The following is a 20,782-nucleotide window of genomic DNA, read 5'->3' as shown; positions in this document are numbered from 1 at the left end:
AATCATCAGACCTGCATCCATATAAGGCAAATGAATATGTTGGATGTTCTGAATTTCATTAATTAAAAACACATTTGAATTATTTTACACTGTACAATATAAACAGAATTTATTGTCAATTACCTGTATTATCAATAAAATCATGATATAAAAGTATGCTGGATCTGTTGTTTTTATTTAGCTATAAAGTAGAACCCTTTTAGATCTAATTTAAGGTCACTACATTTAAGGTCACTACATTTAATGTAAAGATAAATACTATGTGGTTTCTTTGCCAACCACTGTTAAGAAGAAACTTTGTTTGGTACTGAAGGTGTCATCAATATGAATTCTACTGTATTCTGTCTTCTTTATTTAGCCATGTTGCCAATAGTTATTTATATCACACCCTGTCTTATTGAATCTTTGGAAGTTTCCTGGACTTCTGACATCTTACAGGATTTGAACCAGGGACACTGGGAGTGGCAAGCATCTTTTACAATTTGATGCATTATGTACCATAAATGATCTCGCAAACAATAATTTTTTTGCAGGTTATAATAAAAACCCACCTCATTCAGATACATCAGAATTTGAATCATCACTGTCCGAGTACCCTCCTAGGAGGTCAAGTCCAAGGCCACAAGATTTGACCTTTAATTCCTTTTTTTTTACCATACCCTCTTTGATATGTGCCATGACCGGTAAACTTGAAATACCGCTTGTCTCTTCTGTTGACTGTTGACCAATAGTAAGATCACTTTCAACGTCACCAGACGACGAAGGGTCAACAGTATTTTGTTTACTGTTAGCTGATGAAGCATCAACAGTATTTTGTTTACCGGTAACTGATGAAGGCTGAACAGTATTTTGGTTACTGTTAACTGATGAAGGCTCAACAGTCCTACTACTGCCCTCTACAGCTTTTGTTTCCACTACTTTTTCTTCATCATTAATCAAACTTGTTTCAGAAAGATTTCTTTTGGTTTTGATTATGGGTGTGACAGAATCTTTGTGTTTTGGTGCCTTCTTGGTCTTGACTAGAGATGATAATGAAGACTTTAACTGGCCTACACTCCGGTCCCAGACTTTCTGCTTCTTTTGACTCGATACAGCCTCTACATCCTGTAAAGAAAAATTGACCATATCACTACCATATTTGGGCACATTCCACTTTTTTGTCAAACTAGTTTGATAGTGTAGACAGAGCTTAAGTTCAAAATGCGCTTTTCTTATCGTGATTCTGGCATAACCAGATAGATGTGTGTAGTTCTCTTAACTCTCTAAATTTAAGTTTGTAAGAACAATTACCTCATGAATAAAATCTGTTGGTCTTTTGCCTTTAGTTAATTTAGTCTGAAACAATGGTTTCTCTTCGTCTTCTTCACTTCCACTATCATCTAGACGTTTCATTATTATTTCTGATGATTTTCCAAAGATTTTCCTGAAATTATAATTAAATAGGCATTGAAAGTAGAGACTTCCAAAAAGTCTGATAACTAGAAAATAAAGTCTGAACTGGTTGCAAATATGTTTAATGAGTCTAAAAGTCATCCTACATATGTGGAGATTGACTTTTTGACTCAACAGCTACGTATTCACCTGTCGCTGCATGATAACAAAAAGTTGCTATTATGAAACAGGCTAGTTTTAAAATAATGGAAAACGAATTATGTATTAACTTCAAACTGTACGACAAATGTACAAACCTAATCTCAGCTTCGTCCTCTTCCTCCTGTCGTTTCCTCATTTCTTCCTCCTTTTCCTTTATGATTCCGATGTGATCAACATCCGCTTGTCTCGTGTTCAGTTCTCGCAGTTCTTCTATATTTTCCATAATGTCCATCTCTTGTTTGGAGTCTTTGGTTCGGTTCTCTAGCACCTTCATTGGATTGTTTGCTTCTTCATCTTCCCGTTGTTTCTTTATTCTCTTTTCCTCTTCATCCAATAATTTCACAGCCTCAAAATTCCTGGTTGCCCCTGCTTCTACGACATAGTCCTGACTTTCAGGGTCTGTCTGAAAGAATTTAAAACTTTGAATAGGTTATAGATTCAATAGAATTAAACATTTCTTAATAGGTAAGAATATAAGTAATAATCCCAGGCTACAACATTTGGCAAACATTAGATGGCAATACTCAAATTGCTTGCCTTTGATTTTCATTGTCTGCCTCAACCACATTTTTACATTATAATATAAATGTACTAAATTGTACTTACTCTGAATGAGATTTCAGCTACACATTTAGGACATTTGATGTAGAATCTGTACATTCTAAGTCCTAGATAGTTCATATCCAAAACATCTTCTTTCCTTGCATTGAACTTCTTTCCTTGGTAGATATATTCACCACATGTTTTACATCTGTGTCAAAATGACAATTCAGATAATTATATACCATGAGCTGCTTTTTTTTTTAAGACTCTCTTCGCGATGACTTTTCTTCAAGATTCTTTTTGCAAACTAAATAATGTGATTTTTTTCCAAGAAAGCAGACAAGAAGAAGATACAAGATGCAATAAAAGTACCATTTGGAAAACAATAAATTGTAGAATAAATATGTTGAGGGTTATTGACACTGTATGATACACAATCATACATTTCTATTCCTTTGACATTTAAATTCGGTTTATCTCAAAAAGAAACCAATACTATCTTGAAACGAAGCCCTGTGGATTTCAAGATTATTAATAATAATGATAATGTTTATGGAATATTAATGTAAAAATAAAAAAATAGCCTTTACACACCTCATGTGACATGGAGCCATGAGACGGACAACAAACTTCTTGTTTTTTTCAGCTTTAACTTTTGGTATTTTTGACGGATCAAAATCAGGCGGATAGTATTTCTAAAATAAAAAAATCATCATTAATAATTGAATGGTCATGATATGTTTTAGATGATAATTTTTACAATCAGTTTTTTTCTGAAATACCTTCTTTAAAAAAGAATGAATATACTTACATTTAACACTTTTCTTTCAGACATGTTTTTGTTTCGTTGTTATTGATGGCTTTTTGTTGAAAATCTTATTCTCTACCTGTACTGTAGTGTAAAAAAAAGCTTTATTTGGTTAAATTTAATATCAACAATAATTGATTGAATAAAAGCTAACTAAAATTACATTATTAAAATATTAGATCTTTAGAAGCATTTTATGATGGATATTTTAATACTGTATTTAAAAAATAATTAACATCAAGGCTAGCACTCTCATCTCAATGATTTCAATTTCTTGTTTGTTGGGCTATGGTGTGGAGTTGAGGGCCAGGTCAACCCAGTGCCCACCCAGCAGCAGCAGGCGCGGCCCGGCCTACTACGGATTAGGCCAAGTTGAGCCGCCGACAAGTTGAGCCGCCGCCAGAAAAACTTTATTTTCTATGGAACGCCAAATGCTAACTTTCGCCGGTGCTCGGTCAATTTATGTTAGGGATAACGATGTACATTCAAACGTTTATATATCATGGTTTTTAGTATATACAGTATATTATTAAATATTATAATTAAAGAAATAATTATGAAAATCTGGCTTGTAGATTCCAAAATACAGTGATGTTTTTAGCCAAAAATGATGTAAACATGTTGCCCCTCATTCAGTCGGCAGTTGTTTGTATGAACTAGGCTAGGCCTACTCCATTTTTCGGTAAAATAATTACATAAAATCACGTTTTTTAGTAAAATATTTTGTGTATTAACATTTTAAAATTCAATAAAATATGATATTAAAAGATTAGTAAATAAAAAACAATATGTATTTAACCTCATTCGAACAAATGTTAATACTCTAAGTATTAGTAATTAGTCCTGAGAGACAACGTGACTTTACGTGGTAGGCCTCCTACACGCGAGAAAAATTATGAGTGCACTGAATTCTTTCCTCGAAAGATTAAAAACAATTAAATTATTAAATATTAGTTATTAATTACTACTTTCCTTTGCTTGCTGTGTTAATTGTAATAGGCCTATATGTAATTATATATTATTTATTTTCATGACACAATAAACCAAGACCATGAACTTGTACTCTGGACACCATCCTAATCACTACGCGAAATGTCGTAAAAGACGCATGCACTGGGCGTTTCATAGAAATCACCGGCGGCTCAACTTGTCGGCGGCCCAACCGGTCATATCCCCTTATCCCCCTACTACTACTAGAGCTACCTAGACTACTACTACTAGGCCTATCCTAGCTAGGAGTAGTTAAGGAAGGTCTAGCCTAGGCCTAGCTAGCCTGTCTTTAGGCTAGATCCCCTTTTATAGCCTACATTAATTTACCATTTTAATTTTTTTTAATTCTATTTAAGTGAGTAGGCAAGACTAAACTTAGAAATTTCAGATTATATATTTAGTGTCTAATACAAATTAAATCATTTATAAAATAAAGTTTGTGGTGGATTTTCTCACCGTAATAAAATCGTACTTCTTCTTGTTTGTGTGTGTGTGTGTACGTACGTACGTGTCGTGTTGTGTGAAGAAAAAAAATAGCGACACTGCCCTCTTCCACGGTTGAGGAAATTATTCGGCGCAGAGAGAGTAAACATGGCGACGATGGACAAGGAGGTAGAAATTGAAGAAACGACCGAAGAGATCACCATTGAAATGGAAGAAAATGAAGAAGAACCAATGGAAGAAGAACAAGAAGAAGAAGACGAAAGAACCCCCGAAGAGTAGGTTTCAAAAATTATTTTAAAATTCAGAATATGTGTGGTTTTTTTTATGTAACAAAAGACGTACCTTCTGGAAGATTCCAAATTTCGTTGTCAAAATATCGAGGCTATATAGAAAGTAGACGGGACTCATTGAATGAGTAAGCCTAATGAATCGTAAAAAAATGCCTAAAATACTCAAAAATAGAAAATATAAGAAACACATTAAGTGACTCACATTGGATGATAACCGATCAATAACCAAGGATAATACATTTATATAGGGCTATGTGTGTTATTCGGTATTATTAATATTCATTGTAAATTTTGTTGACTTTAATTCAACCGGTGTTTGCCTAGGTTGTGTTGTGAATGTGTGTGTAGTTGTATTAATTATAATCTATTCATGTACTGATAGTACCCTCATTCAGTGTTTTTATTTAAAATCAAATAGGATTAATGGTCAGAACGTGGACCTGTAAAAATAGATTTATGGTCAGAGTAATTTCCGCATGCCGAGTAAACCCTACTTTGTATTCCACAGGTTAATAACAAAAAAATAAAATAAAATACTTGACAAACTTAATTTATTTCATTCTGATTTTTTTTTATAGAAAAGCTGAAGATATGAAGAAAGAGGGAAACTCATTTTATGTTCAGAAAGAATATTTAAAGGCAATAGACCTTTACACAGAAGCTATCAGTAAGGTGTTCAATTACTAAAAAAAAAAATCCACTCACCACAATCAATTCTTCAGTCCAAGAAAAACAAAACTTGTCAATTCATATTCATATCCCTAATTTATCTACAATTTCTTACCAAATTTAATATTCAATAATGAATTCTCTTTACCAATACGTAATAGCAGTCATTGCATATTTACATTTTAGATTTGTGTCCGAAATGTGCCAGTTACTATGGAAACAGAGCTGCTTGTTATATTATGCTGGATAAATTTAAAGACGGGTTGGAAGACGCAAGGACTGCAGTTAGATTGGATCCTAGTTTTTTAAAGGTGCTTAATATTACATTGTCTTACAAATTATGAAGTCAATCCAGGAATTTCCCATAGTTCAAGGAAGTTGAGTGATTAATATTGATTTTTTCCATATTACGTCGTATTAATGAGTTCAACTATCAATAATAAAAATAAGTTTTTAATATTGTAAGGGTACATTTGCATTAAAAACAGCGAAAAATCTCTGGTCGATTTCAATAGTCCATGATTTTAAAGTACAGTATTAGAGGAGGAGTATTGCTTATCATTGCAAATGTAACTCTACATTTTACTTTTATGGGATTTAAAGGGGCTTTTCTAAATGTGATAAGTTTGTATTCCTTAAATTAGGGTCATTTGCGAGAAGCCAAGTGTCACCTAGCATTGGGCGAGGTTGATGGCTCAATACGATCGCTAGAGGAGGTCATGAGGTTAGATTCAAATAACAAACAAGCAAAAAATGAGGTAAGCATGGATTTTTAACAAAAAACCATTCCACAGCAACAATTTGGCCATTTATCAAACATAGTCCTCCTAAAGAGAATACATTTTTTAATGAATGATATTGTTTAAAGGGTTGCCTTGTGTATAAACACCAGTAAAGTACTGTGATGCAAAGTACTGTGATGTAAAGTACTGTGATGCGGTACACCGTGCGATTCCAAAATGAAGTAAAGTCGAGAATTGTTTTAAACTACAATATCATGTTGGAAGCACACGGCATAAAGCAAATCGAACTTTACTAAGATAACACCAATTGGAACAAACAATTAACAGTAAATATTCTATTATATTAAGGGTACAAGAAAATATCAGTTTAGTGTTTATGTTATTTATTTTATTTTTATTTTCAGCTTGTGACGGCTAGAGCTTGTTTTAAGTTTATATCAGAAGGCAAGAAGGCATATGAAAAAGAAGACTTTAGAAAGGTATTTAATATTATAAGTAAAGCTTTATTTTAGGATTATTATTTAAGCTAGGTTCCCACTAAGACACTATGCAAGGAATTTGACCAATCATGATGCCATAAATCATCATCCATTGCGTTGCAATTGGTGAAATTACTTGCGTTGTGCTTACGTCCTTGTGTTGTGTCCTAGTGGAAACCAAGCTTTAGTTAACAATTCTTTGGTTTGTTACAAAATTTGACTAATAGTCCAGGAGTATTAGACTTTGAGGTAGAAATAAATATGCTAAAGCTGAATTTTTCAGGATAGGTCCCTAATGTTGTCTGAACCAACATACTAAAAGTCCCCGGGTTTCCCCGTTGTGCTTCAACCCGATTGGGCCATTTTTCAAAATGGCGGCCATTTTAAAATTATTTACCATATGCTGACAACCAGTAGGTGTAAGTAAACAATCTTGGTGTCAAAACACTCAGAAAACCCATATTTATATTCACTGTAATAAAAAAGTTTAACAAAAAATGGTCAGAAATGCCTGTTTTGACCTTTGACCCTAAATTTGGATTATCTCAATATCTCATCAACGACTGGCCGTAGAGACTTCAAAGTTGTCCCAAATTATTCAGAATGCCCAACTTTCTATTCACTTTAATGAAAGAAAAATACCAAATTCCTTTAGAAAACTTCTATTTTGACCTTTGAACTATTGACCTAGACATATTTTAATTTTATAGACATTTTGGTGATCGATAGGAGTACACAAGCGAAATTGTTTTTTTTTTAAATGACCGGAAATGCATGTTTTGAACTTTGACCCTAAATTTGGATTATCTCAATATCTCATCAACGACTGGCCGTAGAGACTTCAAAGTTGTCCCAAATTATGCGGAATGCCTAACTTTCTATTCACTTTAATGAAAGAAAAATACCAAATTCCTTTAGAAACCTTCTATTTTGACCTTTGAACCCTTGATCTGGTCATATTTTATACCAAAATTGTATAGAAATCTTGGTGATCGATAGGAATACATAAGGGAATTTGGTGTCAAATATTCCAAAACACCCATGTTTCTGTTTACTCTTATAGAAATTAATGTACTAAATGCGATTGAAAGTGTTTTGACCTTTGACCTTAATCATTACATTTTAATGAGAATTAGTCTTATTTCGTGCCTAGCTTACCTGTATAAACCGACAATAGCCCGTGCTCCAGAGGGAGGGCTTAGATGCAAAAAGTTAAATTTAAGTTGACATAAAGATAGACAGAATCTAACAATTCATCAGTATGGCCATTGCCATGAGAGGTAAAATTCATTCCAAATTGCTCAGATGCTAAACAGACAAACCAAGCCCCAATTTTAAACTATATATATATGATACATTTTACTGTCTGTTTGGGCTTTAGCCTGTTTTCACTTCTTTTATTCATTAGTAACCAAACAAATTTTATTATTGATTTATTCTTGAAATATTAAGGTTAGAAATTAGTCCTCCAAAAAATGCCACGCCTTCTCTATGGCTAATGTCCATGTTTAAACTTTGGAGCTACACCAATTCTGAAATGTTTCCTCTTCGGCAGTGCCATTTAATATATAGCAGAGACCACTACTGGTTGATTTGACACACACTTATTGGTAAAATTGTTTTTTTTTTCAATTGAGCTGCACTATTACATTTCTTTGTGTATATAGGTCTGGAGTACATAATTTATCTTATAACATTTTTTAAATTGTCTAAAACTGCACACTGTACATACTGTAGTCACCCACCCAACCATTTATCAGTTATTATTAGTCTAAGTCTCATTTTAGGCTCTAGTCATACCTCCGATTCTTATCTGATATGATGCAATTTAATTTTAAAAGAATTATTGTATTTATCTTTAAGATGTGAACATTTTCTAAAAATCGAAAATACTTCAGGACTATATGATGGTTAATAAAATAAGGGCATGAAAATCTGTTGAAGACCATAACAACTTTACAGTGACAATTTCTTTATAATCCATCTTGATAGAATTGTAAGAGTTTCATATTGTATTTTATTTTTTAGGTGATTTGTCAAATGACACATTGTGACCCTTTGATACCTGAAATTATGGCCTCATATCTATATTGATGAATATTATTATTCGTCCATTGGACATTTTTTCTAGGCTGTTTAAGATAAATTTGACATCTCATGGCATGATGAATGGTATGATATGTCCATCATGCTATTTGGGACTTAAATTATTAAATTATAATGTAGTGATTAAAGTCAAAGGTAAAAAAAGCATGGGTGTTTTGGAATATTTTGACAACAAATTATTCGCTTATGTATTCCTATCGATCACCAAGATTTCTATATAATTATGATATAAAATATTGTATTGGCCAGATCAATAGTTCAAATGGCAAAATAGGTGGTTTCTAAAGGCTTTTAGTATTTTTCTTTAACTACAGTGAATAGAGAGTTGGGCACACTGCTTAATTTAGGAAATTTGAAGTCTCTACGGCCAGTAGTTGATGCGGTATTGAGATAACCCAAATTTAGGGTCAAAGTTATAAATTTTGAAACCAATTTCGTATCCTATCGATCACCAAGATGTCTATAAAAATAAATATGCCTACGTCAATAGTTCAAAGGTCAAATTAGAAGGTTTCTAAAGGTTTTTGGTATTTTTCTTTCATTAAAGTAAATAGAAAGTTGGGCATTCCGAATAATTTGGGACAACTTTGAAGTCTCTACGACCAGTCGTTGATGAGATATTGAGATAATCCAAATTTAGGGTCAAAGTTCAAAACATGCATTTCCGGTCATTTTTTAAAAAACTTTTCCATTATAATGAATATAAATATGGGTCTTCTGAGTATTTTGACACCAATTTCGCTTATGTACTCCTATCGATCACCAAGATGTCTATAAAATCAAAATATGCTTAGGTCAATAGTTCAAAGGTCAGAATAGAAGGTTTCTAAAGGAATTTAGTATTTTTCTTTCATTAGAGTGAATAGAAAGTTGGGCATTCTGAATAATTTGGGACAATTTTGAACTCTCTACGGCCAGTCGTTGATGAGATATTGAGATAATCCAAATTTATGGTCAAAGGTCAAAACAGGCATTTCTGGTCATTTTTTTAAAAACTTCTCCATTACAGTGAATATAAATATTGGTCTTCTGAGTATTTTGACACCAAAATTGTTTACTTACACCTACTGGTTGTCAAAATATGGTAAATAATGTTAAGATGGCCGCCATTTTGAAAAATGGCCCAATCAGGTTGAAGCACAACGGGGAAACCTGGGGAATTTTAGTATGTTGTTCCAGACAACATTGGGGACCTATCCTAAAAAATTCAGCTTTAGCATATTTATTTCTACCTTTGGCCCTTTTTTTGTCTAATACTCCTGGACTATAAGCGTATTAAGTTGTGGTTATTAAATAAATATTAGAAATTTTAGGTGGGGAGAATGAGCTGGGATGTCACCACTTTAAGACTTGTTTTTCCACTAATTCATTTAGAGCGACAGTAGTAGTATGAAGGGGCCTTACGCGTTGTTCATTTTGTGCCTAGAAAAATGTCCCAAAGGAGAATTTCTACTTTAAATCTGAAGGGATTTCTAAAGCAATGTACATGAGCTAGTAACATATTGAACACTGATTAACATTTGTTCAATTTAGTTTATTTTCTTAGACCTAGGCTCGATCAATATGTGGCTTAATAAAATGTACCGTACATTAATATTTGTCTATTTTTCTGCCAGGTTTTGTTTTGTATGGAACGTGCAATAAGTCTGGCTCCAGCATGTTCTAGGTTCAAAGTTCAAAGGGCGGAGTCTCTAGTGTTATTAAAACGTTACGGGGAAGCACAGGTTGCCTTGAAGTGAGTTAAACATTTTTCAAGTTTAAAAAATTAGTTTCAACAGCCTACTGCTTACAATTAGTTTTTACATTTTGGAAATACGCCGAATGTTTCACAATTTTTTAAGTAGTTATATCAGCCTCTGCTTTTACGGATTTTTTCGAGTGCTTTTCCAACTTTCGTAAACCTTAATTGACACCGAAGTGTTTAATTTTTAAACTAGTGTTTTTTTAGAATTCAAATGAGAACTCCAAAATCAAACTAAATAAAAAAAGAGTCCTATTTTTTCCTTTATTTTAGTGAGTTATTACAACGAGATGGGATGAATGCCGATGCCATCTATGTTAGGGGTTTGTGTTTTTATTACGAAGATATAATAGACAAAGCAATACAACACTTCCAACAAACGTTACGACTCGCGCCAGATCACACCAAGTCCAGGTTAGCATTTAAGGTACGTTAAACATATTTTAAACATTTATATACTGTAGTGTATTTAATTTTTTTATTTTTACTTTTTTTTAAAATTAATTTGGGATACAGTATTATGTTCGGCTTACAAAATTCTATAAATCGAAAATTTAGTTTATAAAACTTTTTTTCTTCAGAAATGTAAATCGTTAAAGGTAAAGAAGGAGGAAGGGAACACTGCTTTCAAGTCGGGGAAAAACCAGTTGGCCTATGACCTTTACACGGAAGCACTACAGATCGACCCCCTCAATGTTTTCACGAATGCTAAAATATATTTGAATAGAGCAATTGTTGGAACAAGGGTTAGTTCATACTTGTGTTTTACTAATTTTATGGTTTTTTTTATTACAAAATTTTATTTAAAAGGAAGCACAATATAATTATTTTATACCCCTTTCACACCAAAAGCAAAACTCCGGAGACACCCCGGAGTTGACGCCCCGCTGAAAGGTAAAATCAAGCAACTCCGGAGTTTAAAACTGCGGGGTTGAACAGCTGAACATTCTCCGGAGAATGAACTGCGGGGACACCCCGGTGTTTTGGTGTGAAAGGTACCAACATCAAACTCCGGAGTGTTTCGGGTCAAAAGGTTATCCTCGCGCAATCAATTATTTATTTAGTTTTATTTTAAAACACTATAAATATTTGTAAAAAATATATAGCGGGTCTAGAAAATAATAAGTAGTATAAATAAAACATTATATTACTTCTGAGACTTTTGAAAGTAATTATTAAATTTAAAATATTATTAATTAAAATGATTCTAATGATCGTCGCTATGTAAACAAACAAAATAGAGGGCGACATTTACAATTTTATTTTATAAACCCCGGTGTTGCTAGGTTGGTGTGAAAGGGGTATCTCCGGAGTTTCTCGACGTTTTGAATGGTCATAAACCCCGGGGTGTCTCCGGAGACACTCCGGAGTTTTGGTGTGAAAGGGGTATTAGTTTCTTTTAGTAGTAATTTGCTAAGTAATGTTTATGACATAATTAGTAGTGTAAGACAAGTTTATCACTAAATGGCCTCTACATACCTTGCAAAGAATCATGGTCTAATCTGTGATCAATAGTTATATCTTTTTGCTATAGAAACTTCAAATCATTTTCTTGTTATAGAAACGCTGTATTGATAATCTACATGCTATAAAAAATGTTGATATATAAACTTGTTCATCTTCTTGCTATAGATACTGTAATCTTCTTGCTATAGAAACTTTGATAATCTTAATGCTATTGACACTTTGATTGTTTTGCTATAGACATTTTGATAATCTTCTTGCTATAGACACTTTGATCATCTTCATGCTATCTTCTATTCTTTTCTTGCTATAGACACTTGTCTAGATAGCTTGATCCTCATTTGTTATTCTTCATTTATTATTCCTGAAATCAACCACTTTAAAATTGTGAATTTATTGCAATACTAATACTAATAATAATAATAATAATGATTTAAAAATAGAAATATATACTGTCAAGCAAACTAGTTTATATTTTAAAAGTTTTATGTGTCAATCATTTTCAGCTTGGGAAAACGGAACAAGCCATAGAAGACTGTTCAAAAGCTATAGAACTAGATCCAAAATATACAAAAGCATATTTGAAACGTGCAAAATGGTAAGTACTAGTAATACATACGCTGATTTTATTTTGATAATTTAAAACCTACAACACTACCGTACTGACGCGGGTATAAGCCCATACTCGGGTATAAGCCCACCCCCGACTTTTGACTAATTTTCATGAAAAATGAGGCACTCGGGTATAAGCCCACCCATTAATTCGAAGATCTACAATGCGTGTCGTAATACATTATTTTGTATTTGGCGACGTCCATACACCGAATACACCTACCTTTGATCATAACCAAGCTAGGCTAATATACGCTAGGCCATATGAGGCCTAGCGGTCCTGTTTTGTTTACACTCCATCGCGGTCGAAGATCGCTTCACACACGACGCTACAAGTCGGCAAAACGGGAAAACCACTATTTGGTATCGGCTGCCATAAACAAGCTTATTAAATTTCTTTGGTACATTTCTATTTAACAAACATTGTATACTTGCTTTTCTGCTTGATAAATTCTTGTTAAATTGATGTTTAAAATAAGATATTCTACGATAAATTACACGAACTATAAACTTAATTTTCCGACACTCTACACCTCGTGTATATTTAGAGGCAACGTCGTACACGTGAGGGCACTCGCTCGCATGGTGGAATACACAGTGTACATGTGCTGTTTTTGACGATCTGCATTTTTGGATCCTCGGGTATAAGCCCACCCCCCAAACTTGACGTGATTTCATGTTCGAGAGGGGTGGGCTTATACCCGCATCAGTACGGTAATTATATATTACTTTATTCAAATAAATTGTACTTGTAAGGTCAATATAATTTTTTTTTTAGCTTCATGGAAACAGAATTATTTGAAGAAGCTGTACGTGATTATGAAAAGGTGTATGAAATGCAGAAAACAAAAGGTGAGAATATTGATCGATAAGTAACGTTCATATTAGGACCATACTATGTTGTATTACAAACTCATAATGGCGAGAGGTTACGAGGTCAATCGGGTGTATGTGTTTCTTTCTTTCTATATTTGCTAGCAGAATTACTCAAAAAGTTATTGCCCAATTTTCATAAGATTTTAAAGGATGGTTTCCTAGCTGTATGGGAACACGTCATTAAGTCTTCATATGCCTTGGCAGAGGTTTGCGCTCCCTGAGTGCCCTTCTATTCAATTCAATTTTTTTATTGCTGCAAATTCCATCAAGGGCTAATATCCGCTTAAACATACTACATCATACAAACATATACATATTTACATTTAAAATTTAAACATATAAAAATTATAGTCATTACTACTGTTTCTAGTTTATAATAGAACCCTCAGGCCTCGAATTTGGGGATTTTAGGGGCAAGGCCATTTGGCCTCCGGTTTTCATTGATTTTAGGGGCACCAAGGCCAAATGGGAGGGCACCAAGGCCATTTGTTTTAAATCAAAGGGGCACCAAGGCCAAAATTAAAAAATATTTTAATAACTAGGCCAAAATTTAAAAATAGCTTGTTTCCGGTTGAGGGTGGAATTTTTTTCCAAAAAAAAAATTCTACCCGCAAAATGTTTTGGGATTTCCCCCTATTCATCAGATCGCGGAGTAGTAGGAGTAGGACTGTCTACAATACATCTTTTTGTATTTCATATAAATATTACGTGTATTTACGATCTATATAAATAATAAATAGGTACGATGTTCAGCGTTTATAGTTTACCGTCCTGTGTTGAATGTTTCGTTTAGTTTCAAATAATGCGATAAAAAGGCATGTGAAGCCAACCAAGTAAGGCCCGGAACAGGTATAAAAACCCTTCCAACAGCAAGCTACTCAGCCTTACTTAGCTAGCAGCCGACGGAGAAAACATGATACAAAAACAATTTGTTTGTAGGCCTTACCTACAACTATTCATACACAGAGTGTTAACCACGGTAAAAATCAAGCCAATTACATTATGTAGTAGAATATAAATTATAGTTATTTTCCGAGTCTCGATTTCTGAAGCTTTTTTGTTACAATAGTATAACCCATATTTATAAGAATTCAAAACACGGACGGACACCAACCCCTTTCTCTCTCTGTTTAGCCTTCGGCACGTGTATTCTGGACTATACCATTTCCTTGAATTCGGTAAAAACGCGTTTGGTAATTTAGTGTACGACGTTGTTAAACAAGATTTTTCGATGATCTGTCTGCTGGATTATTGAGGTGGGTGCGATAAAATATAAATATGATATACTTCCAACGATCTTCGGGTTGAGGTGCAGGTTTAACTTTGGTGCTAAAGGTAATCACCCCTAATTTTACACGTATAATGGACTACACCATGCAGGAACGCACATGGTATTTTCTTCTCAGAGGGTGCGTGTACGTCAAAAGGAATTGTTTTTCCAACGATCCACCACCACCACCGATCCTTCGCGCGTACGTGGTACTCTCACCACACGACGTTTTTTGTGTGTGAAATTTCTTATCAGAGGGTGCGTGTGCGTCAAATAGAATTGTTTTCCCAATGCATTGAATTGCGTGTGTTTCGACCGGATCGGCGAGCGGCGGGAGGATAGGCTAGGCTAGCTAGGAGTGCGTGTAATATTTTTTTCATCGAAGGCGACTAGCTCGATTATTACTTTCAGTAACCTCCGATCGAGGAACGTTTTTAGCTTGATTATTAAAAGTTTACACCCCTGTATTTTAATGTACTATCTATACCATGATTTACCACGCACGGCGGCCGGGATGATATTGTTTTGGTTACCCTATTGCAATGTTCGAGGTTTTGTTTACTGTTTGTTGTGTATTAATAAATGCGTTTAGGGAAATCCCCTTGCAACGAAGACAGGCGATAGTTTTGCGTCTCGTCCGAGTCGTGTAAACAAATCTTCTTGACATTATTTTCTATCTAATTCAGTGGTTTTTATTGTGGTAAAACTCGGGAAGGGCACTCGCGGCCAACGCAAAAAAAAGGGCAGGCCAGTAGTGGGCATTGAGGCCAACTGGGAGGGCACCGACGGCACTGGCCGCGGTAAAATTCGAGGCCTGAACCCTCCTTTGGGACACACTTATTAAAGGGATGCTTTTCTATAAAATAAACAAAGGGAAATATAGAGTCAACTCCTATTTAGGGAACACCACTATTAAGGGGACACTGAAATAAAAAATGACCAATATAGAGTCAACTCCTATTTAGGGAACACCACTATTAAGGGGACACTGAAATAAAAAATGACCAATATAGAGTCAACTCTTATTTAGGGAACACCACTATTAAGGGGACACTGAAATAAAAAATGACCAATATAGAGTCAACCGCTATTTTGGGTGCATCCATATAAAGGTGTCCCCTTAATAGGGGTTCTACTGTGGTACTATTTTATAAGCTTCTATAAAAGTCTAAAACCATTTTAACTATTTGCTGTATAATAAAATGTACCACGATGTTCTAACCATCTTTTTAAGCATATGCTTACAAATTACCATTATCAGGCCAGCCTTTAAACATTACTTAATTTTTTAGAACACCGGATGTTGCTTCAAGACGCAAAATTAGAACTTAAAAAAAGTAAACGCAAGGATTATTACAAGATTCTGTCGGTTAGTAAAAATGCAAATGAGGACGAAATCAAGAAAGCATACAGGAAACATGCTCTACTCCACCACCCAGGTCAGTTAAACATTTTTATTTACAAAATTAATGTTATATAATATTTATTATGTTGAAGAAGCCTATCTCTTACACATATTATATATATTTTAAGGTGAAAGATGCTAATTAATTTACAAGAAGTTTACTTTAGTAGAGATACAGTAGGTATTAAACAAATATTGAAAGTATATAAGTATTCAAAGTGTGTTCTGAAAACCATGTTTTGGTTTTTTTTTTAAAGATCGTCATGCTAGCAAATCAGTAGAGGAACGAAAAGAGGAGGAGGTAAAGTTTAAGGAAGTCGGTGAAGCGTATAATATATTATCAGACGCTAAGAAAAAATATCGCTATGATTCAGGCCAAGATTTGGAAGATATGTCCAATGGGTTTGCAGGTACGTTAATGAAAAATATTCAAAAGTTTAATCTACACAATTGGATTTTTACATTTAATTTGGCAGTGTGAGCTTATTCCCGAGTACCAAAATGTGCTGGTTTTACATGAAAATTATTACAGAGTTGTGGGCGGGCTTATAACCGAATCAGTACATGGTATAATAATACCCCTGCTAATTTTGGCTTGTCAACAGCAGTAAGTTCAGTGGTCTAGTGGTATGACCTGTGTTTAAATAGTCATGGGTTCGTATCTTATGGATGAAATTTGAATTTGTTTTTGCAGGCATTAGGTTGGACAATGAACAAAGCTAATTAGTAGTAATATTAAAACAAATCAAATCAGTTACTAAATTAAATTTTATCCTATTTCTTACAGATTTTGATGCCAATAATCTTTTCCAAGCGTTTTTCAGTGGTGGAGGCGGTCATAGCCATCATCATCATGGCCATTCCTTTCCTCACGGATTCTCATTCCAGTTTGGTTAACAGCTTCCATGGGCAAAGCACTCAGGGATTTTATCCGGTACCTGTCTGACCACTTGAGTTGGTGCTCACAGGTGTAAATAAGAGAGAAGGTCATTTTTGACAGAAGGTGCGATTGGAATGGAATATAAATGCAAGGACCACAAGTTTAAAGTTAAATCTAAAAGTATCATTATTTCACAATGTTATGTTATAAGGAATAATCATTTCGTTTGGAGATGTAATGTAAATGCTGCAAGAGATACTGGATATGTGATTTTATCATTACATGCGTGATATACAAACACGTGTCTACTACGGCCTGAATACAGTACCCTGTTTGAAAGAACTTCCTGCCACAGTAAATGCCTTCACCCTCACAGGGCAGATGGACATACAATTGTAATTCCTATGCCTAGAATATAATATTCAACATAGTAAGTGGTAAAAATGTATTACCACTTTGAAAACCAGATACTGTGCGGTGACCAAAGGTGTCTGGGTTGTGCAAAGAAGTTAAGTAAGATAAAAAAAAAAAACTTACGTTTTTAATGGTTGGGAAAAGAAGATGATTGAGGTTTGAAAAAAGTTTTAAGTTATTAATAAGACACTATGTTTGCTTTAAAAGTAGTAAAATAGAAAAAAAAGGGTGGGGTGGGTTGGTGGGAATCGGGTGGGGAAGATTCTTTAATGTCCGCTAATCCTATCCAACAAGCCACTGCCTTTAGGAAGGGTGACTAAAATTACATTTGTTTATATTTTGGGGAGTCTTAAATAATGGCGTGCATGGGTGTCCAATTATTAACACTTAATTAACAATGCAAGCCCGTAGCCAGGAAATTTAAACTATAAACTCCCCTTGTCCTGAAGTGCCCTAGAGATCATATTAATGATTTTTGCACCTTTTGTGGAAAAAAGAACCTGGCTATGGGCTTCCAACATACCCTGCTTAATTATGTTTTTATATCCTTAATAATGTAAAACTAACTACTAAAACTATTCAAATATGTTTTTATTTAATTATTTTGCCAAATAACACAGTTGACACCTACACAAATATGCATATTCCTTTTTTTTTATTAGTACAAATAAAATATGCAGCTGAAGCTAGCTAAAGTGACATCAACAATATTTGTTTTTCTAATTTGTTGGGCCTGACCACAACATTTATGGATGTTAAAATATACTTGATTTTGGACTGTAGAGTCTACGGTTTATATTGACTTGATATGATACGAGGATTTCTAGGGAACACTAATAAGGACTGGGGCTGCTTATATTAACAGTCGTCAGTTTTAGCTTTCAAAAGTGGGGAGCGTGTCCCGCTAGACCCCTTGCGACTGCTGTAGTGGTAAACCAAGGCCTAGTTGACTAAACAGATCAAACATTTTAACTCAAAGCATATCTAAATTACTCTGAAATCTAAATTAAGGGGTTGGTTAATATACTTGTTTATACTGTATTGTACCATACAGTTATTTATGCTTTTACACAAAACAAATTCTGTGTGAATCCGCATTAAATCTACAAAACTGTTACACTAACAATTGGTGCCAATTTGTAAAAAAAAAAAATGAACTTGATATTTTTATAGAAACAGAAAAAATTTACTATTGAGGTTGTAAACTGAACATTTCCCTTGACAAAATGTACTTGCTAAAATGTTGTCATTTGTGTCAATTATTTGATAACTTGACACCTTCAGGACCCAATGAAGTGTCCTAAAGGAGTGGTTGTACTGTACTGTATATTATTTGATTATGTGGAAAGTTCTGATAAAGAAAGATGTAGAATGAAGACTAACATGAAAACTTACACAATCTACATGTTATTCTCTGTGTCCGAATTGACTCCTAAGGTATGGTGTAGGTCTAAAACCGAAAGATGGGCTTACAATACAGTTACCATATTATCATTTGTGCGATGGTTTTATTTCTCTATTTTAAATAGTTGTTTTCTATTTACAATGTACAGGTTTGGAAAATTTCTTTTTTATTTATCAATTTGTATTTAGTAAACACTGTTATTTCAAGTTCAGAAAGAAATTTTCCAAATTTAATTATATAATAAAATTGGAAATATTATAATAATCATACATTATAAATCGTAAATAATTGGTTAATATTAGATTTTAGATATTTGTAATTGAATTATAAATTATATAAAATAAAGTGTAGTAAGATGAATCTTCCCAGGTAAATTGAACAGGGCTAGGTTAGCCTTTATATGGGTGTTGTAGGGATTTCTGGAAGATGTCAATGCAATCTGTAGGACTTATTGAGCTGGGGTTTCTAACAAACGTACTGTAATAGCATGCATGCAATAGAACAAAATTGTTTATTTGAATTGGTTTTCCTATGTATTCTAATATTCTTTTTATCCAATTTGACCTGAATCTTAAGCTCTGTCTACACTATCAAACTTTATGATGTGCCCATATATGGACGTGATGTCATATCAATACCATATTTGGGCACATCAGAAACTACTTTGATAGTGTAGACAGAGCTTTATGGCGTAGTTTGCTCCCCCTAATCTAATAGAACAAAATTGTTTATTTGACTTTGCTTTTTCTTTGTATTCTAATATTCTTTTCATCCAATTTGATTTTAATGTTATGGGGTAGTTTTCACCCCCTAATTCCCCCCTCCCCCTATTAGTGCCTATGAATTTGTTCACCTTTAGAATCATTTGATTTTTTCAAGATGTTGTATACCGTTGTCTTTAATTTGTGTTTTGTCAATAAAATGTTGTCAATGTTAACTCATATAGATAACTGTATAATATCTATATTGTTTATTGAAACTTGTACTGTATATGGATGATAGTGTAAGGTGGGTGAAAAGGGTAGATCATTTGGAAGGAATTATAATTTCACTAAATTTGTTAGCCCTCTCCACTACCATATTCAAAACTGAAAATGGTTCTATTTGTAATTTCACCTCTTTTACCCAACTGCCTTCGCTGTGAATACATTTAAACCCATCGCAAAATTTGTTGATTTCTTTTTTGTGGCACATAAATAATGTTATTTTATTATAAATACTTAACCACTAGTCAATGTTTCTCAGTAAAATGTAAATTTGGATGTTTTCATGTGGTTGAATAAATCGATCTAATCTGTACTTTGTTTTCCGTGTAATTAACTATGATTAAGATTGTGACCAGGAGGATTAAGATCATTGTTACTTCTACCTAGAAAGTTCTACCTGTAATGGATGTTCATTTATAGCAAAATAATCCTATAGGACTACTTGTTTTTTGTATTTTCACATCATCTTAACAGTTTAAATACATGACCCAATTACCAGGATGCTTTCTTATATCAAGTCTAATATATAGCATAGGTAGTGGTAATGTATTGGCCAGAAGAAACCTTAACAACCCTGGGACTATGATGCTTACCATGGGATTGGTAAGCAAGTATTTCAACCACAAAGCTACAAACATTAATATGTTTGAACAGCATATTCGTGCATAGCAGGGTGAGAAGCATCTCCCCATGCTTGGAAACATTGCCAGCCAGTCAGTTTGAAGGCTTACCTCAATTCCGACAAAATAATAATATAGTCATGCATTAATTGTATCCCTTTATTAGGAACATAGTAATCTCACCCCCTAGGATATTATACATTTGTACACAGAACATACATCCATACCTAATAATAACTGCTAGAGTAGCTGCTGCCTGATGATGACAATACAAAATCATATGTAGAAATTGAATTCATGCTGTACTCACCACAGTTCAGGTATCTGCTGTGTAAAATAACCTAAAATGAAGTCCCTATCATCTGATATTCCTAGATAGTTCCATGTGTCTTTCAAATTCACTTCTTCTATACCAACTACTAAAGCAGTAGGCTACTATAGGTA

The 20,782-nt window shown here is 33.8% G+C and overlaps 2 protein-coding genes across 3 annotated transcripts; one reads left to right on the top strand and one right to left on the bottom strand.

Moving 5' to 3' along the window:
• Positions 1-114: 114 nt before the first annotated feature.
• LOC140040142 (splicing factor YJU2-like) lies at positions 115-4,458 on the bottom strand. 2 transcript variants are annotated; one of them, XM_072085839.1, is made up of 7 exons: positions 4,391-4,458; positions 2,948-3,028; positions 2,731-2,831; positions 2,200-2,344; positions 1,689-1,996; positions 1,291-1,423; positions 115-1,104 (listed from the first exon to the last, which is right to left on the bottom strand). In XM_072085839.1, exons 2-7 carry the CDS (start codon positions 2,969-2,971, stop codon positions 553-555), a joined length of 1,263 nt encoding a protein of 420 aa, XP_071941940.1. In that variant the 5' UTR covers positions 2,972-3,028; positions 4,391-4,458; the 3' UTR covers positions 115-552. The 2 variants fall into 2 exon arrangements, with proteins under 2 accessions (XP_071941940.1, XP_071941941.1); XM_072085840.1 differs by lacking the exon at positions 4,391-4,458 and adding an exon at positions 3,913-4,014.
• Positions 4,459-4,509: 51 nt separating this feature from the next.
• LOC140040141 (dnaJ homolog subfamily C member 7-like) lies at positions 4,510-20,016 on the top strand. The gene is made up of 13 exons (XM_072085838.1): positions 4,510-4,653; positions 5,247-5,335; positions 5,524-5,648; positions 5,982-6,095; positions 6,485-6,559; positions 10,282-10,400; positions 10,680-10,833; positions 10,988-11,152; positions 12,377-12,468; positions 13,261-13,334; positions 15,921-16,067; positions 16,291-16,443; positions 16,821-20,016. The coding sequence occupies exons 1-13, from the start codon at positions 4,526-4,528 to the stop codon at positions 16,928-16,930; spliced, it is 1,545 nt and encodes a 514-aa protein (XP_071941939.1). The 5' UTR covers positions 4,510-4,525; the 3' UTR covers positions 16,931-20,016.
• Positions 20,017-20,782: the final 766 nt, after the last annotated feature.

The sequence above is a fragment of the Antedon mediterranea genome, chromosome 2, assembly GCF_964355755.1.
Source record: "Antedon mediterranea chromosome 2, ecAntMedi1.1, whole genome shotgun sequence".
Taxonomy (NCBI): domain Eukaryota; kingdom Metazoa; phylum Echinodermata; class Crinoidea; order Comatulida; family Antedonidae; genus Antedon; species Antedon mediterranea.
Note: the sequence above shows the minus strand (reverse complement) of the source record. Positions and strands in the feature narration are given on the sequence as shown.